The sequence below is a fragment of the Lycorma delicatula genome, chromosome 1 (assembly GCF_047948215.1).
Source record: "Lycorma delicatula isolate Av1 chromosome 1, ASM4794821v1, whole genome shotgun sequence".
Classification (NCBI taxonomy): Eukaryota; Metazoa; Arthropoda; class Insecta; order Hemiptera; family Fulgoridae; genus Lycorma; species Lycorma delicatula.
Window position 1 is genome coordinate 191,630,096 of NC_134455.1, and position 26,641 is coordinate 191,656,736.

The window sequence follows — 26,641 nt, forward strand, 5'->3', positions numbered from 1 at the left end:
TATGATAGATTTTTATAAACATCTTTGTTAATTTTTTCTAATTGTGGCGATTTGTTTACAGCTTTTTTTTGTTTGCTGATTGCAATACTTGACAAATTTTTGTCAACTTTTATAGCTTTTCTGAAAAACCTTATAAATATTTTCTATAGTTCACTATTGAACTACATGTTTCATAATGTTGTTGCTTGTTTCCTCAGGTAATATTTTTCTGGAGAAATAATCTGGTTATTTCTCCACAAAAATTAAAAATAAAGTAAAAATATTTTGATATTTTTTATTTTAAAAAATAAGTCACACCATTGCTGTGTTCTTGAACTGAAAGGTATATATTAATGCCTTGTGGTGGCAGCACTGGTTGTGTTTTCACGTTTTCCCAACAGGAATTCTGTACAACATTGAGTATGTGTAGTGTCATTTTCAATATGATGTGTCCTTAGAGGTTTCATAACCTCTTATATATGAATGCGCATAGAAGAAGTACATTCAATAGTCGGATTATTGTGGATAAAGAATTACAATTGTTGTGAAATTTATTGCCAAATTGTTGAGATATACAGTAAGAATGCAGTGTCATGTTTCATGGTCACAAAATGGTACCAAATATTCAGAAACAGAAGAAAAAATCCGAGTGACAAACTGTGTGCTGGGTGTTCTTCAACTGCAAACATGATGGGTAACGCAGAATGCGTGGATGAAATGATCTTGAGTAACCAGCACATTAAAATTAGGGAGCTTGCAAGTGAACTTAACATCAGTTATGGTAGTGTGTTTGCAATTAGTTACGATCAGCTTTGTTATCATAAGATGTGTGCATGATGGGTGCCACATCTGTTGACAGACAACCACAAACATCAACGTTTTGCGTCTGCTCTTTCTTTTCTTCAACGTTATTCCAGGACTGGTCCACAGTTTTTGAAACAAATCATCACAGGGGATAAGAGTTGAGTACTTCATTACACTACTGAGACTAAACGAGCATCACATGAATGGAGACACAAAAATTTGCCAAAGCCAATAAAAGTTAAAACATCCCCACATGTTCGAAAGGTTATTCTGACAGTTTTTTCGATTCTGAGTGAGTTGTTTACATTAAATTTTGTCCCAAGGAACAACAATCAATGCCAAATCTTACTGTGAGACTTGAAAAAAATTGTGTAAAGCCATTAAAGATCAAAGACTTGGAAGATTGAGTGATGGCATCGTTTTTCTTTACAACAACGCTACTCCTCATTCACCTCATGTGACAAAGGAGTTACTGCAAAAATTCAAGTTTGAAGTGCAGTCTCATTCCCCTTACAGTCCTGACCTAGTACCCTGCAACTACCACCTATTTATTTGGTCCTCTCAAGTAAGACCTGGGAGGGGAGCATTTCGCTAATGATGATGAACTGAAGGAAATGATTCTGATGAAATGGTTGAAGGAAATTGGATGAAATTTTTATAAGAGTGGAAGTGAAAAAGTTGTCACCAGGTATGAAAAGTGTTTAGAAAAACTCTGTGATTACATCGAAAAATAGATAAAAATATGTAATTTTTTGTTTAATAAAAAAAAAAAAATTGTATTATAAATATGTTTGTTTCATAAAGGGGGTGTAACTTACTTTTTGATCATCTATCTTGTATTATACATTATTAGATGTTATTGTTAAAAAATGGATAACAGTATTATTTGTGGTTATAGGTCAAATTTAATGCTGTGTATGATTAACTTACCAAGACTTATAGTTGCGGCTGAGTCACTGTGGCTTACTGGCAAACCAGAAATTATGAATGCTGCTACTCTTACAATAAAGGCTTGCTTAGAAGATTGCCTGACTGCAGCTGCAGCTCCAGAAGTTTTTAACAATTATCGAACTCATATAAGCAAAGTTATTGAATTGTTAAAAATTGGACTTAGTTATCAGTATCATGAAGTATGGTCACATGTTCTTCATCTGATCAGTGTTTTATTTAAGGTATTTTAGCTGTTGTTTATTTTGAAGTAGTTTATTCAATTCTTAGTATTAATCAATTAAAGAAGTTTGCAAAGCACAAAATATGACAATTTTGTTAAAGTTAAAAATGACGATTCATTTGCAGTTTTTTCTTTTTTTTGATGGTCTCTGTTCAGTACTATCACAGAGGTCTGAGTTTCTTCAGAGTAGATTAATGTTTAATATTTTTTTAAGATAAGTTAATTGAAGATATATAATTGAAACATTAAAAGCTAATGACTCGCTTTATTACAGTGACTGAGATAGTTCATATCTATCAACAATTTTAAAATTTTAATTATGTTTCTATCAGCTTAAAATTTATTTTAAAGAAGTAGTAATCTTTGAGAAAGTACTCAACAATAGTAATAGTAAAAAAAACAAAAAGGAGTAAGTAAAACAAGTTCTTATTTATTTTAACAGCAAACTTCCTATTACTGACACATTTTTATTAATATTATAGTGTTTAATTAATTTTAGAAATTTAATTTTTAAACTTTAAGGTTTTGATAGAAATGATTTTCTAATGCTGAAATATTATCAAAATTCAATTTCACAAGTAGGTTCAAATATAAACTGGAATTTCCGTGCTCTGTTGTTATTACAATTACAGAGTAGACATGGATAAATACTTGAAAGTCTGAAGTCGATTACCAATAGTGTTGGTTTGGCTGGCATTTCTCCCACCATCACCCCATTTGGTCGCCCTAAAGCATAAGACCGAATGTCTGTGCCACAAACGGCTACTGTGCCTCAAAACGGTTTAGCGACCAATATCCTAATTAACTCCTAGAGCTTACGTAACTGCATGAGCGGAATAAGTGTGGTGTCTCATCGCTCACTTGTCATATATTACTAAAATGGGTAGGCGCACCCCATCTACATATTATAATTTATGATTTGTCAGTAAATTAAAGTTTATTCCATCAAGGACAGCAATTCACTGCCATGCCTAGGTTGCTGAATGCCAGCAAGTACCTGTCCACCATATTACAGCGCTTGGAGCTATATTTGACCGATGGCCAGCCATTTCTTGAGGGTAGTTTCCTACAGCAAGTGATAGGAATCATATATCTCTTAAACTACTGATGCTGGTTGAACAAAGCAACGGTATCAAGGAACTTCCACACGATCCGACAATGCGGCTCATGCCACATTGACTCATCATTTACGAGTGACCAATTTTCCCCTTGACTCTAAGTTCCAGGGTGGCCTGAGTTCTGGCCCCCCCAAGAGCTGGGCAGTCAATTATCATGTGTTTGGTCAACACAGCTCATCAGGTGTCAGACAGAACCGAAGAAATATTAGTTCAAATTTGCATGGTTGGGGAGCACTTGGACTCCCATTGCCCTTATAAACAAACTAGAGGCGTACCATCCCCCAACTCCTGTATAAATCTGTACAAGGACTTACCCTTAGTCATGATGTGCCATTCTTGCTGCCATGCTTCCATCGCAAGGCTGTAAAGCCTCCTCCACAAGCGAAAGATGGGCAACTGTTCAGAATTTAGAATCTGTGCATTGTGATCACTGACCCACTTCTGTACAGGCACGGCTCAAAACCACATCTGAAATACCTCGTCCTCCCTAACTCTTCACAATATCTACATGGCTGCCCAAACTTTCACCATTAAATCGATTAGGAGATCCATTCCAATACGGTGGTAGCCTCATAGAAGCTTGTTTTAAACACACCAGTGTATATGATTAAGGCTCTGCACTGGGCATTCCTTAAATTTTGAATAAGTGCTCAATATCTTCCCAACCTATGTGCCCAAATGGATGCAGCATAAGAGGTCATACTTTTGAAGACACCTCGGTACACCATGTACAAATAACGACCTGACAGCCTGTAATCCTTCTGAGCAATCCTCCTAAGCTTGTGCATCACAGAGATGGCATCTGCCACTGCTTGCCTAATGTGGTTGCTAAACAGCAACTTCTCATCAAATAATACACCACCTAAGTACTTACGAACTGTAACTTTGCTGATTATATGTAACATTAGGGTTACGACTGTATGATAATTTGTCTGCATCCTTGCATACACTTCATCTTAAGCACAGAAATCTTAAAATTTTGCATTTCCAGTCCTCTGCAGTTGACAAAGCCGCCTGCGTCCGGTCTTATAGCTGTGGTCGTGAATGGTGAATTACCATTAACTAACAGAAGACAGTCATTGGTGAAAGCCTGGGCCATGACCCCTTCTGTGCAGGTTCCACAGCAAGGGACCGAGATCGGAATTCTTTGGGCTTCCCCTGGTGATGGATTTTTCCACAACTAGGTGTCCATCCTTAAACAGAGCTATACAGTTAGAAAAATAAACCCATACCAAGGCCTGCAGGGCTACAGGAACATCGCTGCATTTCTACTCATAGAGAACAGAACTCTAACACAAGGAAGGAAATGCTGCCTGTATGTTAATAAAAATTGCCAAGACATATTTATACAGTTAGCGCTTCCCACCTCGGCAAGAGTATTTAAGATGCAATCTTGGTGCCAACCTCTTCCATGAAGCTGTATTGGTCTTGATTTAGATAACCGTTCATATCGATGTTTTCCCAGAACCATTCCAAAACCAGCCTTTAGACCAACTTGCCGATTACCAGCAAGAGGCTGATGGGTCGATAACTGCTGACCTTCACTCAGATCCTCTGCTGATTTTAAGAGTACCCTCACCAAAGCAACCTTCCAACAAGTCGGAAAGCAACTCCAGCTAAGACACCCTGAGATCAGCCTGCCAAGTGGCTCTCTTATGACAGGCAACAGATAATAGAATATATTCTGATCAAGCTGGTCAATCCCAAGTGCCTTTCTCAGTGCCATTCGAGAAACTACTTGATCTATATCTATGGGATCCACAGCCTGTATGCCAGGAAATGTTGTCTCACCTGCCCTGACACCGACTTCTGTTTCACCCTCCGAAGCATCTGGAAACAGAGTATTCAGGAATGCCTGGTAAGTCGCCACAGATGTTAATGTGTGGTCCCGACCACCAAACCCACATCAAACACTGGACAGTTTGTGCAGTGGCTTTAGCCGGTAACATGAATTGCAATCCCAGGCAGCTCGTGAGTGGTGAACCCCAGGCAGAAGACTTGGCGTTAGCGTCCAGAGCAACCAGCACTCTGTTGCCCAGGAGACCATCCAGAATCCATCCCAACTTCGCCAGCAAGTCGTTGATGCTCTATCCAAGCTGGAAGTATCCGGACACTAGTATGACATTGAGCGTATCCCTCTTGACTTGCACAACAGTGAATTGTTCATCAGAAAACTGGGACATTCAGATGACACCCAACGAGACTGAGCCGACTATGATTGCACAAGATTGAATAACATCAACTCCGTGGAAACCAACTACCCTATTCCCAACTGTGCAAGGCTTCTGGGCCTAGAGGACCTTGAGGTCGTACTCCTCAAGGATCCTTATAGCTTCATTAATGGTCGCCCGGTAATGTTGCAGGTTTAACTGCCCCAGGCGCAAGTGTTCAGTATGGTGACGATCTTCCTCGAAAGCTTCCTGCAATTCAGGCGTTGCCATATACCCTATTATTCACAATCTTTTCTCGGGGTATGTCGTGCGACCTGCATTGCTTGCCCTTGATTCAGTGTCTGGCTAAAGCCTTTCACCAAGGCACAGGGAGCAAACTTTGCAGGCGTGGTCTTATTAGGGTAGTTAGCTGCCCTGTACCCAGCAAGGGCACAATGACCACACATCTCTTGACTGTGCTCTACAGCGAAGAGAGGTGTGACCAAAGCCTTGACATTTGAAGCATCAGGGTATTTCCTTGCAAGAGGTCCACCTGAGGAATAGCTAATCACCGGCCACCAAGACCTACCGGATCTGTGGCAAGGTCTCAATTATCCAGTGTTCTTCGGGGCCTCTTTCCACCCCAACTGTCATACCATCTTGGACCCCTTGATGAAGTTTTTGACAGCCATATCCAACACATGATTTTGGCTATGTATGGACCTGAAGATTTCCTCTACCCTCATTGCCCCTGGAATATCATAGCCTTTGCTCGACCAGCTACTGAGTCTTCAGCCTGTTCTTAAGAACATTGGTCTCTAGCAGTCACGTTAGCTGCTGCTCATTTACAACCTCCAGCATGACGCTGTTGCCCCTTGTTTTCGTGACCCAGGAAATCTGAAACTTTTCTTTCCTTGGGTCCAGTACCATTTTCAGGTTAGCTTCATCATTGCTGAGGAAGCCCCCGGACCAGGTGTGATCGGGACCACCTTGACAGTGGCCCTCTTAATTTTGGCAGCTAGAGCTTTGACTGGCAGCAGGGGTGCATAGGCCCAGGGGCGGCAGTTGCTGCAGCAAAGGAGATAGGCTTCTTTACCTTCTCCTCCACCCATTTAATAGTTTTGTGATATACGAAAAAAAGTTCTTGAAGAGCTTCACCCATCACCGGCTTGAAATCTCTGACTTCTCCACCACCTGGTCAATCTTGCCCGAGAGCCTTGACACAATTGTATCAAGGGTCTGATTGGCACCCTAGTGGCTTTCACACTTTAAACCCAGCTCAGCAACCATCAAACTACACTCAGACAGGTAAGAGCCGACTAACTGTCAAGACTCCTTTGAGGAGTTTAGTCTAAGTGGACTCCCAACCCCATAGGAGGAAGACCCCCCCACACTTTGTGACGTTACTGGTTGCCACACTATCCTCTCTGTTCCAAGCCCTGAGAGGCTTTACCAGAGGTCATCTTTAGACCCTCTAACTGATTACATCTCACAGTCATCAGCCAAATCTCGGTCGGGATGCCACCAATGTAAATGCCTCGGCAGACATTTGCATCAGTAAAATACATATCAAATTTTGCCTTCACATACAATCCAACATGATTCCTTTAAACTAACTGACTGAAACCGTGGAAGTGTGAACTTTGTATCTAAGATACCTGTTGTATCAATGAGCAAATAACTACAGCTAGGATATCAGATGCAAAAATGGAGATCAATCATCAGTCTTTTATTCGTAGCCATGGAAAATCGACTCGGACTGCAGCGTGCAAATTAAATCTTCTGCGATGTACTGTTGACAATGTTTTGACAAAATGATTAAAATTATATCCTTGTAAATTACAAATATTGCAGCACATTACACCATAAGATCACACTGCTAGAAAGAAATTTGCTGTAGAAATGATTGTAACAGTTACAAGTGTAGAATGATGATTGTTACTTTAAAAAAGTTATATTCTCAGACAAGGCTGCATTTCATGTTCTGGGAAAGTGAACGCTCAGAATATTCAAACATGGGGATCAGAGATGCACATTACACTTGACCATATTAGGTATATCCAAAAAATTAATGTTTGATGTGGACTGCTTCACAATCATGTGATTGGACCTTTTTTCTTTGTGGAAACGGCAATTAACATGAATTAGATATTTGGACGTGTTAGACGGATTTATTTACCCTCAGGTTGAAGAGTACGATCTAAAATCATATTCCAACTAGATGAGTGCCATCATTACATTGAGGTTTATTAGTGCATGAATCCCTCAACAACACATTTCCAAAAAGCTGGATTGGATGTGCTGGACTGATTGCTCGGCCATCTTGACCACCGTATATAAGCCCATGTGATTTTTTCCTGTGGGGTTTCATCAAGGATAATGTATACAAAACTCTTGTAATGAATGTTGATGACCCTAAGGAGAGGATTGTTAACAGATTCAAACTCATAGATGTGGATATGTTACAATGAACATGGCATGAAGTTGATTACTGGTTGGATATTTTGCAAATTAGTAAGTAACGTATGCACACATTGAATGTCTTTGATTACAAGTAAAAAAAAAGTATTCAATTTTAATGTTTCCAAATTTATACAACCCGTTTTTGTATACTAATAAATAAATTATTTACTCAATATCAAAATTGTTCAAAAAATTCTCAGACATCCCATACATTTCTTTTTTGTTAAATTCTCATCTATCAAAACAAATTAGAGATGCTGCTAGTATTATATCTCTTTTTTAATAATTATAGTTTAATTAAAGGAATGATAAAAGATATTTTTGGAAATAGATATAATATTAAGTAATACAAAAATTTTTTAGTGAAGATTTTGATGAATATTTTGTAGAAAAGGATTTTTTCTTAATGTTTCTATTATAAAATTTCCCATTAGATTAAAATTATTTACTGAAATTATTAAATATTCTGTGATTATAAAAATGCGGATTATTTAAAATTAATTCACAAATTATATGTCTGTAGATGCCACATCCACAAAGGGTTTGTAGGTAATTTGATACGAGATAAGTCACTCTTGAAACAGACATAGTTATTCTCAAGTTATCAAGTATATCATGCTGGGCTTGTTTATAAAGTGAGTTCAGTGAAGTGATTTCTCATTAATTTCTTCCCAGAGTCAATATATTGAAGCACACCAGCATTTTTGTATCTAAGGTATATCTGTTGTACTAATGAGTAAATAAATATGTTTTACATGAAAGTATTTTATTTGATGTGAAAACTTATTTGTTTCAAGGCAATTGGTGGAACTTGTGGTCAGATGGTTATACCAACACTTAAAGAATTGGCAGAATTGAGAGATTCGTTTAAATTTTCATATATGAATGAGTTAGATTATTGTGTTGGTAGTGCTGTTCGTGCAATGGGACCAGAACTTGTTCTGTCAGCTATACCACTTCAGGTATGTTTTTATTTCATTGTCTTAATGATTTTTTTTTTGTTTTTCAATTTAAATACACTTAAAAACTTATTTTCCCAATTTCTAATGTATAAAATCATCTATGACTTAACTCTGGGTTCAGATTATTTATAAAACCTTGGAGTTAAATGTTCACTAAAAAATAATTTTCTCTTGTATAATAATATTTGATTTTATAGAACAGTAATCAACTTAATAACTTATTATTTATGTATGTGTGTGAGTATGGTAATGTGAAACAGTTTACCAGGGAAAATATGTTAGTAACTATAGTATTAATTATGTGTTTGTTTTAACGATAAAACAGAATGAAAATACTATTGAATGGTTTGAAGAAAGCTGATTATGGAAGCTCTTCAAAACTCAAACAAAAGGATGTTTTGGATTGTTTAAAAAATTTGTATTTTTGTTATATTTTATTCTATATTTAATTTTAAAAACATGTTAGAAAACTGCAACTACTATTATTTATAATCTGAATAAGTTCCGAGTTCCATGAAATTTTTATAATAGTTTTTTCTATATTTATATATATATATATATATATAAAAAATAAAAATTTAACATTCTTTTTGTATTTCTTAATTAATTGATAAGTTTTCAGATGCTAAAAGTTTAAGGAATTTTTGTGATTGAAATTTACCAATTTTTTCAAAATATCAATATAGATAAGTTGATAATTTATTTTTCATTTTCACATTCACTGCTGGTTTTTCATCGGTGTCTTAACCCTCTGGGCTGAATTATTTTTTTGTTTTTAACTCTCTTAAATGTACTAGTTATCAACATCTATATATTTATCTTGGAATATAAAACATTTGAAAAACACGACTACACACTAGTGTGTGGTGCATATAGAAGACAACAAAGTACTGGATTTATACAGTCCATGCTGAACACTCACTTGCATATGGTTGAGTATATTTGTAAACTTCTTACTTATTTATGCTGGCAATTTATGTTCAACTAATTTTCTAGTCTTTTAATAAGGTAAAAATAATTTATTTATTTATTTTATGAAAAATAGAGACCTAAGTTTGTGAATTTCGCTTATAAAAAGTATGTGTTAAATTTACATGCAATAAATCCTGAATTTATTCCATATATCAATAATTTATTGAGAATTGTTTATTTTACTTTCCCAACAATTAGATTAATTTACAGTCTGTTTTCATCTTATTTCGTCTATCATCTGAATTGGTTACAATATGTAAATTCCTCTGAACAATTTAGAAAGATCTGAAAAGCAAGTAATAATATTATTTATGTTTTAAACACATAATGAAATAATACATTGTATATTTTAATGTTGATTGTCTAATCAATAGTAACTGAAATAAAGATAATTTATAAAGTAAATCTGTTATAAATCTGTCCTTTTTCAAAAGTGATGTAAGTTCACGCAATTTTAAAATTCCACCAAAAAAAAAGCTGGTTCACTGTAGCTACAGATGAATTACGCACTAACAAAATATAAACCTTTCTGATGCACTGACATAGGATACTGAGTCAACAGTAACATGCTGACTGACGCCAGTAGAGATATGAAAACCACTGTACTACCATACGACTGCAAGTGGTCAGCATTGAATGTGTTATTATAATTATTAAAAAATAAATATTTAATTTTTGTCAGTAAAATGTCCTATTTTCTCCAGTGAAATAAAAAAAATTCAAGATGGCAGAAATTCCTTTGAATTAAATTTTATGTAACAGAAATATTCATTGTTTTCTTTTCTTTGAATTTATTTTATTTTTTGTTTTCAGTTGTCTGATAATGATACAAAGTATGATTTCAAACGCAGTTGGCTGTTACCTATTTTGAGAGAGAATATTCATAATTCAACATTAACTTGTTTCACTGATTATTTTATTCCGTTGGCTTTAAAATCCAAGTAAGTAACTGTTTGAGAAACTGATTTTTTTACTATATTACTGGTGATTGTTTTCTGGTAAAATGTTTGTACATTTACCATGCAAACAGTAAATGTAAATTACAAATTAATAATTTTAAGCAATAATTAAATAATTAGTTTTAAGTAATTTAAATGTTTGAATTTTGTTCTTGTTTGATTAGGTTTTTGTGTTATTTTAATTGGTCAGAAAAACTAAAACATTAATAGTTGAGAACAACATTTTGATAGTGAAAGCACTGATTAGCCATGTACAACATGTTTAACATTTCAAGGTATTTTATGAGAATTTTATCCTGAAAAACATACTTTTTTGTTCTGTATTCATAAATATACATGTAACAAACTCAATTTATGTATTGTCTTTCTCTTAGTGCCAGATGTTATCTATTACTCAGAATTGAACCTTCACTCAAAATTTATAAAGAAACTATAAACATTTTTTTCAAATACGAGTATTGTTTTCTTAAATTCTTGTTCCACTGAAATCTTTTACGAAAATACATCTTCACTGACCAGATCACAAAAATACCATTACTGCAAGATGGGAAATGAAGATACCTCTTTTAAAAATTTCAGACACATTTTTTGAAAGTAATTTAAAATTCTACTTGCCTTAATTTTAATTCTTTGAAATTTTATACAGTATTTTCCAAAGAAGAGGAATCCCATTCCCTCTTGGAAATTAATAAGAAACTTCAAAAAAAGTTCTTTCAAATATTGTTTTTTCAAATGTATTCTTAGCATGTAAATAAAACAACACATCATCAAAAGAAAATGGATTTAATTTATGTATTTTTTGACAAAATGTTTTATCAAGAGGGACTGGCCTACTAGTAAAACAGTTGTTTATAATGTCGGTACTGTAAGTCACAGATTCAATCTCTGATAGCACAGAAACAAAGGAGCAAGGCAGAAATGATGTATTATTAAAAAAAATTACCATCTCTGTTTTGTCTGTGTAAAATCTTTCTTCACCATTTTGAACCAATGATGCAGCCTTTTTCTCCTGATGTCTTCTCTCGCTTTAACATTTTTTAATAATACAGCAATTTGTAGCTTGTTTCTGAGATAACACATGATGTATGACAACATTGATTTAAAATAACATTTATCAGCATGATTTGCTTTTGACTTGATCTGTTACACCCTTTTGGTATCAACAAATTTTTTCTGGCTTTTTATATGAAGATTGCACCTTTTTTCTGCATCATTTCCATGAACCTGTATTTTATCACCTGGTATTACGTTTCCATCTCTGTTAGCAGTTCTAAAAGTTTTCAACAGGTGGCAACACAATTCACTCTCTGATTGTGTGTAAGAATTCATTGGACAAACTTTACACTCATCTGATGCATTTCAATCTTTTAATAAGAATGTCACAATCTATTGATACTCGTATGTTGCACTTTTTTGTTATTTTTGAACATTCAAATCACTGATAAATGCATGCAGCATAAATACATGCAGTGCAACCATCATCACATGATGTTTGATGAGGAGTATGCTAAATACAGTTATCATTTATTGATGAGTGACTGTCTTTTTGCAATCTGTTAATTTGTTATTAACTTGTGCACTGATCTCTAAAAACGTTTTTTAGTAATTCATGAGTCTGTAATTATTTTTCTAAGTTTGAAGCAAAATTAAATACCTTTCATTGGTCATGGATGTAGGATAGTTCAAATATCATAAAACAGACTGTGGAAGTGTGAATATGATGACTGTACCTCAATGAATAAAGAAAGTTAGATTATGCAAACAACAATAAGCATTTAGTCACAGAGAATGTGACAATCAATTTTTTGGGCAGTGCTTCAGCTTCACATCAGTTGTCTAAGTATAGAATACTTCTGAAAATTGTTTAATGCATTATATATTAGTGTGTAAAATTTTTTAGATTGGAGAAGTACCCCTAGTTTTCAATAAATTTAACATTATTACTTCAAAGAAATTTATTTGAAAACTACTATATTAAAAGTTTAATATTTCATGATCTTAGATGCCTTAACTAGTGTTATGTGTGAAGAAATAGAACAGATTAAAGGAATGATAAGAAAATATAAGGTTTTTTTTAAGGAAAAGGAAGCAATTCTGGCACTTACATTAATATTAAAAGGCAGATTAAAGAAAAATAAAGCTAGATGCATGGCATTCTGCAGATCTTTAAAAATCATTTGATAACATAGAATGAAATAGAAAGTTTAATATTTTAAGTTAAATATTAAAATATTCAAAAAGAAAGAAGAGTTGTTAATAACTTGTAAGATAGTTTGTTGTAAGTAGATAAGAAAGTAAGGAAAGGCAAACGGAAAGTTTTATTACAGATATAGTCTCTTTGCTTTTAACTTGAAGAAGCAATAAAAAAAAGTTTACCTGTTTACTTTCTTGAAATTGACTAAAAGGAAATACAGGAACATCAGTAGTATTATTGTTATAATCCGGCTAAAGAGGGTTTCTGAAAAATGTTTCCATTAGAAATACTTTTAGCAATATTGTTGTTTCCTGCAATAAAACTTGAAAACAATTATAATGTAGAATTTTTTAATGTATTGCAGTTTTTTTAAACGTATTCTGAGCACTTTGAAACTAGATTGTATTATGCTGTTACTGTTTATTATTTTTTGAAGTAATAATGACTGCTGCTGATAGTTTCATGCAGTAAAAACTGCTTCTGATCTTGTTAGTAGATGATGAACTAATCAATTAAACATAGAAACTTAAGTCATTTGGATTTTATCCATACACCTTCAACTTCCAGAATGCTATACCCAGTCATGTTCCAGAGATACATAACTGTCATGTTGTGAAAGTTGCATTCATTTTTTATCATTGTAACACGATTTTGTTTTTCTTTAGCAAATAGCTTATGGAGCTAGTAAAAGGTTACTGAAATTAACCTAAATTCAACTACTATTTCATCATCTCATCTTTCTTGCTAAATTATGTGTAGAAGCATGTTGAAGGTCATAATAATAAAAAAATTGCACCTGTTAAATTGAGCGTTGTGTATCCTTAATAATAATTATTATTTTTTTTTTTTTGTAATGTGACATGCATTATCTAGCATGATGGAACATAATATAACCCTTCAAAATTATTAAATATTTAATAACTTACCTTAAAATTAACAGAATTATTTCTTCCAAAGGAATTTTGTAGTTAATTATAGTCTTCTTCCTGATTATTTAATAGCCATGAACCAATTGGAACCTTTCTTTAAGATCTAAAAACACAAAAAATGTACAATTTTGTATACAACTTGTCACTGACAAATTAAGGATATAAATATTCCTCCAACTGTTCGTTATTTGCATGTTTTGATGTAACCATTAATGGCAAAATCTAATTTTATCAAGATTTGTTAATCTTCTTTTAGTCTGTACCCTTGAAACTCAATAAATGGATTGCTTTGATTGACATTTTACTAAATTATTTGTGTTTTTTTTTTTTTGGAGAAATTTTGTGAATTCTGAAATATTCAAAAATATTATTTTATGGTTGCATCCATAGCCATTTCTAATCAAGAGATCTGACCATCAGATATCCTATGATTACAGTGTTCCTTTCTCTTTCAATATATTTATTTACCCAATTTATCTTTATTGGGTTAAAATAGTAGAAATTTAAAAAAATTAATAATTAATGAAAATATATTTCATTAAAAATATATTGTCAATATATTTTTATCAACCAATTTTTATTTACCCTTATGGAATTCAGATCCTTTTAAATTACATCTAATTTATACTATTCATTTGGTACTAATATTTTGTACACAATAATTTTCCAAATTAAATCAGTTGCAAATTTTTAAATGTAAAGATTTTTATTTTGCTGTAAAATCACACTTATATATGTTAGTCAGAGAGTTTTTAAGGTGTTTACAGAAACTTGCAGTCTTACTAAAAGTAATATGAATCATCCTTTTAGATTATTAGATTCTGAACTGTAATTGAAGTAATATGAACTATTTCCTTTTCAGCAAGGAATTATTAATAAACAGATTTATTAATCATAATTTGATAGTTTACTATAGTAAGAACCTGTCAGTTTAATTTAGTTAAAGTTAGTAATGCTGTATTCCTTTTTTTCTTGTTTAGGAGACATTCTGAGGAGCTAAATGCGAAGAATGACAGAGTTGGATCAATATCATATGATCTCTTGCAATCTCAAATTTGGGCTCTTCTGCCTAGTTTCTGTTCAAGACCATCTGATATTTCAAAAAGCTTTCCGGTATGTTTTTTATTATTTAAATATTATATTACAGATTTTAAAAGCTATTTAACTGCTGTCAAAATTTTGGTGTTTTCCATTAACTCATTAGACTCAGTGGGTGCATTATATTTATCCACCACTGTTTACTGTGAGAGCCCTGTAGGTGTTGATCATTCTTATATTTTTGTATGATTTTATTGTATTAAAACATTTCTTATTAGATGCTGCTCTCCTGGCTTTAATAATTAGTATTAATTTTTTAGCTCTAAAGTTATCTATGCAGAGTCCATCCATAGATGGATGTACTCTGCCCATTAAATCATTATTTAAAACCAGGTTGTGTTTCTCTTGGTAGAATTTTGTTGTTAATTGTTAATCCGTATGTATAAACAAAGAAATTTTGTTAAAACTTTACATTTATTTTTGCTTTTATTTCTATTATTTAATAATACATGTATTTTATCAGAAATTCTTTTTATTATTTTTGCATTTACATATTATATAGTGAATGCTACCTTTGAGCTTTAAAGTGTGTGCATGCACGCATTCAGATATACTGTTAACTTAGGGTAAAGTAAATAATATTGTGATTGTGTTTTGTGAATACTGCAATACAAATATCCAGATTGAAGAATACCAAATCCTAAAACATTTGAAGCTTTCATGAAATGTTTTAAAGAAACAGAAGTGCTGAAACAATAAGACTAGCAATCTTAAGAACCACTGTCAACCAGCAGGTTGACAGTGGTTCTTAAGATTTATGTAGCATGACAAAAAATAAACACTTCCAGATGTATGTTTATAGAAAAGTTTTTGCTTATAATAATCTCCCAAATTAGCTCTCCAAGTATCGCTTTAAAATTTTGAATTGCTCTAAATATTAAGTTTTTGTATAAATTTCTCTGATGCATCTTATTTTGGATTTCTTATAAAACAAAAGAAAAAACTTTAAGATAATTTTTTCTTCAGTTTGCGTCATTATGGATTTTTTGGAGTTTAAATTTGTGAGGGATTGTATGTGAAAACCATAATAATTTGTTTTAATAAAATAAATAAAATGAACATATTGAAAAAAATTGAGAGCAATTTTTATACAACTGAAATCTGTATACCAGTTTCTGCTATTTCTTCTCTTCACTTGATTATGAGCTTATGTCAACCTTCTGTTGAAAAGATAACTTATTTTAGCATTTTAACTTTAGCATTTACTTACTCAAAGTGTGCTTTGTAAAAAAGGGAAATGACACCTGTCTCTAGTTAAAATTCTTTTAATTTATATATACAGGATGCTGTATATACCAAGCTTAGCAGAATTTTTAACCAGATTAAAAAAAAATTTTAAAGAACTTTTCTTTTACTTGGATCAGGGAATGAGGGTTCCATCAATGTTTTGTTATAAGTATTCTTTATGAATTATAAGCTGAGAATACATTGATTGCTGAGAATCTTAGCCAAAAGTTTCAGGCAGTGAGATAAAGCAAATAGAATTTCTAAAGACTTTCGTAGAAAATTTTTTTTTGAAATTTCAAGGGTGTTGTCTTAGAAAAAATTTTTTATGATTTACTTAATGTGAATAAATTTGATCGGACAAGAATTATTAAAAAAATAATAAATAATTATTAAGAAATATTAAAATAAATTTCATGCAAAATATTTGATTTTTACTGATGGTTTTCACTCTGAATTTTTACTGCATTTCTTTTTACTACAGTCTTTCTCGAAATTTTTTTTTATCAACCCATCTCACTCTTTCTCTTTTCTTGATATGATAATTACTGGAATTTTTTTCTGTTTTGTTTAGGGGATGGCTAAAGCCTTGGGTAGTGTTCTTGGAGCAAGAAAAGATTTAAGATTATTTATAATGGCCGGATTAAGGAAATTAATACACTGGTGTAATGAAACTCAAAACCCAGCGGACATTAAAGAAGTAGCACGATTTGCTAAGAACTATTTACCAATACTCTTTAACATTTATACCACACCAACATGTGGATCTGAAGAAGAAGGAATTCGACTAGCTGCATTAGAAACAATAAGTGTAAGTGTGACAGTATTTTTTAAATTGTAGTATTTTAAATATATTTAGTATTTTATGTGTTTTATTTTACTTATTTTTACATTGATGTCTGTTATTAAATATTAGTTAAACAATTAAGAGGATGATCCTCTTTTAACTAATGCTTGACTTCAGTACAGTATTTCTTATCATTCTGTTGATCTCCCCTGTGAAATACACCTCAGATCTTAATTTTACAATTCTGGGAGTGTATTAGTTTATGTGAACATTTGTTAGTTTTTGATTATTCATCTTGGATACTGTTTAATGAATTGCATTGAAACTTTCTGTATTAAGAGGATTTTATTAAATTTTCAAAAAAGAATTGAGTGGATATGGATATCAAGTGTTAAATCTCTAAACATTGTATATTATTCTGTTGAAATTAATTTTTTATTTACACTTTTATTTTCATTATCTCTATTTAGTGCTTTTCCAGAGATGTCTGTTTCTTCATAACATGTTTTGAATCAAAAAAATAATACTTAAAAACTGTAGATTTCAGAATAGTTAACAATTCTGCAGCTAATACAGTTATTGGTAGATAATGATACTAACACTTTGATAACATATGTGAATATAAATTATCACTTATTTTCATGATAGCTGTTAAAAGCTATTTAGAGCTAATATAATATAGCTTTACTGCTACTACTACACTACTATATAACATTTTTAAATGATGAATTGAATCAGATTTTAAAACAAATTTATTAACTTAATTCAAAACATTTTAGTTACTCTTGTGACCATCTTCAGTGACTGTAATATGGCATACAAGGTCTTTAATAAACTTAAACAGCAATTAATGCGACATTTATATTCTCAAGGAAAACACAGGAAAATGTTTTTGCAGCGTTTTGTAGTATATGCTATTTCTGACTTCTAGAATTTCAAGAAAAACATTTTGATGAATGTGCAGTATGTTATGTTAAAAATATAGATCCCTATCTTGACCATCAAATTTCAGGTCATTACATCCAATATTTTGGCAAAGGTGGATCTTTACAATAAACAACTATTTTTGAAGTCTGTGCCAGCCAACACAAATTAAACATAAAGTTATAAAATGTTAGTATCTCAACTGACCACTAGGCGGCTAAATGGTATTCTCACATGTAAAATGGGATCTGAAGATCTCATGCTCACAATCATACCTCATCTTCAGTTCACTAACGCATATATACTTGGTGATAACGCATCTAAGTGTTTATAAAGTATTTTTATTTCATATTTTTGTATGTTGCACTTTTTGTTATATTATATTTTTGTAGATCTCATCTTGTAATAAAACTTCTGTTACCAATTTTGCATTGTTTGAAGTAGGATTTGTATTATACAGATCATAGGGGTTATTTTTTGTTTAACCTGTGTGTTGGCTGACACTGACTTCAGAAATGGTTATTTGTAAATACTTTTTTACTTTAGTTAATAAATAAAAATATAATTGTATGTAACTTTTTAATACTATTATTTTTTGAAGTCGGTTTTTATTTTTTAAATTATTTTATTTCATAATTTTTAGTAGTATTTACTACTTATAATATATATATATTATAACTGTAATATATTACATAATTAAAGTATGGTAGACCTACTAAATGCGCTGTTCAAATGAGACATTTAAAGGAAAGTTGCCAAGAAAGGAATAATTGTTTAAGGAAAAATAGAGAAAGAAATGCCAAAAATATTTCTGCAGAGACTTCTCATTAATGGGAATGTAGACACAAATGAAACAACATACAGCAGTTGATTCTTATGGAATGAAATTCTAGAGACTCATGCTCATCGTGACAGTTTAATACACAAATGTTTGTCAAACGAAATGCAATAGCAATGTTCTCACCACCTCAGCTTGATATACGAGGAAGAAGAGTTACCAGAAGTTGCACTCATAAAATTTGATGATAAGACTGTTGGTCTTATAATAAAGATGTTGATGGTTGCGTAGCCATTTCACTATTTTGTACAACAATCCAAGCAACAAAAGGATATGGAGATGTTGAGTGCAGAATGCTACCTTTTATGTTAAATTGGGCTGTAACTGTTCACAAACCACAAGGTACAACTCTTGACAGGGCAGTGACAAACCTGTTCAAGAACAATTTTGCCAAGGGGCAGATTTATATTGCTTTTAGTCAAGTTAAAAGTTTAGAGGGTATCACCTTGTCTGATGCAAATAAGTTCAAAAAAAGTTAACCTGAAACTTAAGCTTTCATGAAGAGCTCAAGCTCTGACAGAAATGACGAGGTTGTGTAATTATCCAATTTTTAGGTTTCATTATTGCAAATACATTTGGACAAGGTTTACGCATACCTGGTTAAAAAAATGTTTATAATAACTATAAAGCATTATTTATTGTAAAATTATAATATTTAACTCGCTTCATACAGGGTGATATGTCGGTTGGGAGCTTGTATGACTATTTATTTAATATTGCAAAATTATAATTTATTATTGCATAATATAAATATTGATACTATAACTTTGCAATTAAGGGAAAAGTGTTTTCACAATTTTATATAAATATTAAATTAGGTTTAATATTTATTTTGAGTTTAGATGAAAATAGCCAAGAAAAAAAAGGAATGATTGTTTAAGGAAGAAAAATAGAGAAAGACATGCCATGAATATTTCCACAGAGACTAAACAATGATAATGTAGACTGTTATTAATATCCTAGTCATACAGGGAACAGAACAGCAATGTGGTATTGTTGCCAGCAATCAGCAACTAAGGGTGTCGAACCATTAGGTTTTTTTTGGTATTTTTCCTGAATTTATCATTGGATTTGGTTAAAATTTATATGGGACTATTCCAAAAGTATACTCATTCAATTAAAAAAGAGTTATCAAATATTGCATAATATACATTAAAAAAAATACAGTTGAATTGATAACCTTCTCCTTTTTTGAAGTAGGTTAAAAAATGTCTATCTTTATGTTTTGTTGCATTATTGAAAGATTTTTTTAACATTAAACATTTTTAGAACAAAAATTAAAAAATGTAACTGTTCATAAATTCGGACTGGATGTTTAAAGGAAAGAATAAAGTTACGTAAAAACTAAATTCACTTCATAAGTTTCCTTCAATGGCCTGTTCTGCTGTGATGAAGAGCATGAGTTCCCTGCAGTGAAGGTAAAGCCTTTGCCCTTTTACAAATACTCTGTTTGCTGCATTATTACTGATATGTAACTGGTTGCATAGATACCAACTTTCTTAGAACTACATCAATATTAATGTAGATAATTTTAATTTGTTTTTAATAAATAATTCGTTTTATTTATTGTTTTGTAGTTCAATTCTAATTATTTAATTTCAGCTTGTGAAAACCTATTTGTTACCAACAAAAAAATTGTTTCAGTTTGGCCAGCATTTCAAATAGTGTTGTAATGGACAGCAAACCATAGTATAATAGTAAAACAGCAAACTGTGCGATTTTATATGATTATAAGTTGTATAAGTAACATAAGAGAATAATTATTTTCATCTCTATAAAAAATAAGTTAGTTTGTAAGGTGGTAATGGTTGTTTAAACTTCACCCTAAGGGAATTACTAAACCTTCAGCTTGATAAAAATTTCAGAAACGTTGCATCATTGCTATTTTATTAAATAAGGAGACATATATATTTTTACCTTCATCAGTTTCATAATGTTCTATCGTAGTTACTTGTATGAAAGTGTGATATTTTTTTGATACTAATGAACAATTTTCCAGAAAAATGAAAGTTTGTAAATCACAAAATGCATCAAGGTAGAAAAAGCTTTTCTTTGAAACGTTATTCCTTAAGAACTACTTGATGGAAAACATTTAGTTTTAATCCCTATTAAACTTTGTTTTTCTGCATTGTTAGTAACAGTTTCAATTTACTTGAAGAAAACATCTAGGAATTGCAGCAAATTATATACAGAGAATACCCTGTTTTTTGCTCATTTACTCAGCAGTACAACTTCAGTATTTCACAACTCCGTTAAGAAATATTAAAAATTTGTTTTTAGGTATATTTAAGAGCAAAGTGTATCTATATTTTAGGTTTTTTCTGATTGTGAATTTCGCAATCATTTGGTAATCAGCATTTGGTAAGCTGTTTTTAAAATTATATATATGGTCAAATGAAAAATCAGTAATTACTGATAAGTAATTACTAGACAAGAATAATAATTACTGATTAAGTATAATAAATACTGCCATTTGTGAGAATAAACTTTTACTATTACTGATCAGTAATAACTGAAAGTAATCAGTAGTTGTGTGTAGTGTACTGAAGTAAGTTAAGTATTTACTGATTTATGTTCAGTAATAACTGAAAGTAATCAGTAGTTGTGTGTAGTGTACTGAAGTAAGTTAAGTATTTACTGATTTATGTTCAGTAATTACTGATGATTCACTCTCACGGACCTGTGTCAACGGACATGTTCATTCCTGTTCGCTAATGGTACATTTTGTTCGACGTCAATTGATATTGGTTATCAAAGTTGAATGTACATAATTTTGTTAGCTATTTCGTTCAGCAAAAATAGAATCGCAAAATGTCTAGCAATAGCGAAGAAACGCAATTTGAAATACCAGAAACTGCAACTAAAGCTTAATGCCATCGAGCTGCATTTATTAATGCATTAAAAAAGAATTCCATTGTATTAAACAAATCACTAGCCTCGAAAGTAATTGTATAAAAAAAAAGGCATGGAAGGAAATTAAAAGTGATTACGACAAAAGTATTGGGGAAACAATTCCAATGGAAAAAGTGAAGAAGATTTTGAATAACACAAAAACTGAAATTAAGAAAAAAATAGACAAAACAGCTACAGGTAACAAAAGTATAATTATTAAATCATGGGAGAAAGACTTTATTGAATTGCTTGAAAAGAATGAAAATTCAACAATAAATAAACTACCAAGTGCGATTACTGATGGAATTCCTACTAAGCAGAGACGTGAATCTGATATTGCCCACGAAGGGCCATCTCCATCGAGCTCATCAATGAAGAACACAGACGAACTTTCTGACTGTGGAAAGGCAGTTCAGAAAAGGAAAAGAAACACCTTTGAGACAGATGATGAATCGGCTGCTTTGTCAACACCTGAATTACAAAGACTTGTTCTTATCAAACAATTGGAACTAATTCGAACGCAGAAAAAAGAGGCAGACATGAAAATACAACAATTAGAAAAGAAAATTGTAACAATACAATAATAAAACAATTTAAAATGGGAAGCAAAGAACCAAAGAAGAAGATTACAGTTTCTCGGATTATCTGGTCCTTAATTAATCATTTGTATGTTTTCAATAAATTAAATAAACACTCCTTTTCCACTTTCCTACATGAAACAAAAACTAAAAAAATAAATAAAAATTAAGAAACTATGAAAATGTCCATTGGAACGTGTGCCTTGTGCTTAAATGGAATGGGATTGTGTTTGTGCACGCTCGCTCGCCTGCACGTGCATGTGTGTATGAGTTTAAGTGCGTGTGCATGTTTGGGCCTTCAAAAACCAATATATGATTAAAAGTTAAGAGATGGTCCATGTAATTAATCCTTTACAGGATTAACGAGAACAAATTAACCAACTTGACCAGGCTTGTACATTTGTTACTTTTTTTAGATTTTTTATTTATTGGGAATTTTTTATTACATAAGTTAAACAGATGATTTACAAAATAATGAATTACAACTAGGCTACAAGAATTCTATAATCTAACAAAAAATAAAAACAATTTTTACATAGTTTCTAACAAAATTGCCATCACTTGATTTCTTTTTGCCTGACCACTTTGTCGTAATTCCCAGTTCTGTGATTTCGATATCCGCATCTTCAAACTGATTTTCATCTTGATTCTCATTTTCATGATATGTGTTGTCATCTGCATTAAATTCATCATTAAGAGATTTCCCAATGTTGTGCAGCATGGCGCAAGCAGCAACAACTTTTGGAACTTTTTCCAACTTCACTCTCATTAGATTCCCTAATATAGGGAATCGCCTTTTTAATTGTCTGAAGACTCTCTCTATTGTCACTCTTTCTTTAGTGTGGACTTTGTTAAAAATCCTTTCTTCTGCAGTGTTAGGTGATGTAAATGGTGTAAGCAGCCAGGGTGCTGTCCCATAACCACTATCTGCCAAAAGGCAAATGGCTCCATTTAATTTGGATATATCTTTGCAAATATTGCTTCTCCTCCAAATGCGGCTGTCATGGGTGCTACCAGTCCACTCAGCTTCAACGCTTGTTATTTTCTCTTCCGCACAGCAGGTAAATTGAATGTTAAGGCTAGCATAGCCCTTCCTATTTATGTAGGAATCACCAAATGCTTTTGGTTTTGTAATCTCTACGTGAGAGCAGTCAACTGCTCCAATTACATTCTGCATTTTAAATAGATTACTCCATTTCTCTCTAGCTTCTGCAATTTCAAGTCCTGTTCGAGGGAAATGAATCCAGTCGTCTATGTTAGAAATAACTTTTTCCAGAACATCATTAAATATTTTATCAACCGTAGTTCTGTAAATACTGAAATCTTCGGCTACACCATTTTAGAATCCCGGATCTGATAGGCATCTGAGAAATACTTCCATCTTGCATAGAGGACTTATGGCACCACCTCTTCCTTCATTTCTTTCTTCTAAAAAGAATGTGGTTAAATATTCCACCGATTCCTTCTCAAAATGAAGTAGCTCCTATCATCGCTTAAAAATTTACATTCTCTGTAGGTTTTATATTTACGTGCTCTCATAAAAACAGCCATGTTTCTCCTTCAGTAGAAGCTTTTAGTATGGATCTAAGGTTACTTTAACATTATACAGTAATTACTGATGGTTTTAAGTTATTGTAACCTTTTATTCACATCTTTTCTTAAATACTGAAAAAAAATTAGTAATTGCGTGTAGTTTCAGTTAGCACTGATTAAGTAAAAGAAATACTGACCGGAAATTGATCAGTTGAATATTTACTTATCTTTATTCTCTTAAAGTTCAGTATTTACTGAAAAAACCGTCAGTATAAGTAATTACTGATTTTTATTCACTTGGCCCATAATAGTTATTATACTAAACAGTGCCATGTTCGAAAAACTAAAAAAAAAAAGATTAAATATAAAACTTTATATTCACATTATAAAGTGAATATGAAGTAATATTCATACAAATAAAGCAGTGTTCACATTATAAGATGTGTGGTATGAACATATCATATACTGAAAATTTGATTTACTTCTTTAGCTGTTCACTCAGAATATTTGTACACATTGTTATCACCCTTTATAAATTATTCTAAACTCACAGATTTTCTTGGATGAAATAGAAGTGAAGCATACATTCAACTAAATAAATCTTGTCCAAATTTAATAAGTTGCTTCTGAAAACCTGAAACATGTTGAATGTCACATAAACAGGTATGGTAAGATTAATTCTGTTTAGAATATGTAAAATTTTACTGCTGATTAATTTGAGATTGACCTGAAGGTCAAATTCATACAGGAGATTGGAAGTGGTTGTACGATTAAAACTGACTAAAGTTTCTGATATTTGGGTGAGTGTTAGCCCATAGTAGCATGATTTTAAAAACCATGTGATTTGGTTTATGGCTTGTTTTGATATTAAAATATCCATCCATTCTGTCATTCAATTGAGGTTTGGATTCATGGACACTTAATTGCTTAGGTTAGGTTGGAAATTATATTTTCAAACTTAGGACAACTAAGCTTGCTTTGACTGGTTTGTCTCATAGTCTCAACCATGTTGCTGAAAGTGGCTTGAGCTTATATTTCCAATGGTCAGACCTGGCCTCCCCATGCCACAAACCAGGATAGATTTGGATCACTTATTTATATTGTTGCTACACAGAGTGTAGCAACTATTTAATAATAGTTGGAAATTGGAGTGCAAGCATCAGAAAAGATCAGGAAGGAAATATTTTGGGTGTATACGTACTGGGCAAAAATAAAGAAAGAGGGAACTGACTTATTGATTTTGCACAAAATATAATTTAGTAATTGCCAACACTAGTTTAAAAATCATAATAGAAGAATACACACATAGAAAAGCCTGGTGATGCTGCAAGGTATCAGATAGATGTATGATGGTTAAATAAAGATTTAGAAATCAACTGTAAAGCATATCCTGGAGCAGACATTGATAGCGATTATAATTTATAGTGATAATGAAATGTTGATTGGGGTTAAAAACCTGAAGAAAAGGTTTCAGATGAATCGATGGAGTTTAGAGAAACTTGAGGAAGAGGTGGAAAAGAAGATTTTTGAGGAGGACATCGCAAGAGGTCTGAGTAAAAACGATAAGACAGAAAATATAGAAGAAGAATGTGAGAATGTTAAAAAGGAAATTCTTAAATCAGCAGAAGCAAACTTAGACGGAACAATGAGAACTGGTAGAAAACCTTGGATATCAGAGGATGTATTGCAGCTGATTGATGAACGTAAAAAGTATAAGAATGCTAATGATAAAGAAGGTAAAAGGAACTATCGACAATTAAGAAATACTATAAATAGGAATTGCAAATTAGCAAAAGAAGATTGGATTAAATAAAAGTATACAGAAGTGGAAAGAGAAATGATCATTGGTAAAATAGACAGAGCATACAGGAAAGTTAAGGAGAATTTTGTGGTACATAAATTAAAATTTAATAATGTGTTAAATAAAGATGGTACATTGATTTATAATATGAAAGAAAAGGTCGATAGGTGGGTGCAATATATTGAAGAGTTATACAGAGGAAATGAATTAGACTCTGGCGTTATAGATGAAATTGAAGAAGATGAAAAGGGAAATATAACACTGAGATCTGAATTTAACAGAGCATTAAAAGATTTGAATGGCAGAAAGGCTCCTGGGATAAACGGGGGATACCTGCAGAATTATTGTACAGTGCATGTGAGGATGGGATAGATAGATTATACAAACTGGTGTATAATATTTACGAAAAAGGGGAAGTTCCATCAGAGTTCAAAAAGAGTGTTATTGTCATGATACCAAAGAAAACAGGAGCAGATAAATATGAAGAATACAGAACAATTAGCTTAACTATTCGCGCATCAAAAATCTTAACTAGAATTCTGTACAGAAGAATTGAGAGGAGAATGGAAGAAGTGTTAAGAGAAGACCAATTTGGTTTCAGGAAAAGTATAGGGACAAGGGAAGCAATTTTAGGGCTCCATTTAATAGGAGAAGGAAGATTAAAGAAAAACAAACCAACATATATAGCATTTGTAGACTTGGAAAAGGCATTTGATAATGTAGACTGGAATAAAGTGTTCAGGATTTAAAAAAATCTAGAGTTCAAGTATAGAGATAGAAGAACAACTGCTAACATTTACAGGAACCAAAATTGCAACAGTAATAATTGAAGAACATAAGAGAGAAGCTGTAATAAAAAAGGGAGTCTGACAAGGATGTTCCCTTTCCCTGTTACTTTTTAACCTTTACATAGAACTCTAGCATTTAATGATGTTAAAGAAGAATTTAGATTAGGAGTAACAGTGCAAGGTGAAAAGATAAATATGCTATGATTTGCTGATGATATAGTAATTCTAGCCAAGAGTAAAAAAGATTTAGAAGAAACAATGAATGGCATACATGTAGTTCTACACAAGAACTACCACATGAAAATAAACAAGAACAAAACAAAAGTAATAAAATGTAGTAGAAATAATGTAGATGTACCACTGAATATAAAAATAGAAGAGATTATGGAAGTAGAAGAATAGTGTTATTTGAGAAGTAGAATTACTAAAGATGGATGAAGCAGGAGCAATATAAAATGCTGAATTGAATAGCACAGG

General features: G+C 32.0%; 1 protein-coding gene across 1 annotated transcript in view; it reads left to right on the forward strand.

The window, feature by feature from the left end:
- The window catches only part of LOC142326628 (RRP12-like protein), a 95,345-nt gene that overhangs the window by 27,364 nt on the left and 41,340 nt on the right, over positions 1–26,641 (forward strand). Inside the window, exons 8-12 of the mRNA XM_075369225.1 lie at positions 1,682–1,955; positions 8,483–8,647; positions 10,433–10,560; positions 14,682–14,814; positions 16,598–16,834. Coding sequence (XP_075225340.1) covers positions 1,682–1,955; positions 8,483–8,647; positions 10,433–10,560; positions 14,682–14,814; positions 16,598–16,834 — 937 coding nt within the window. The remainder of the gene's footprint in view (positions 1–1,681; positions 1,956–8,482; positions 8,648–10,432; positions 10,561–14,681; positions 14,815–16,597; positions 16,835–26,641) is intronic.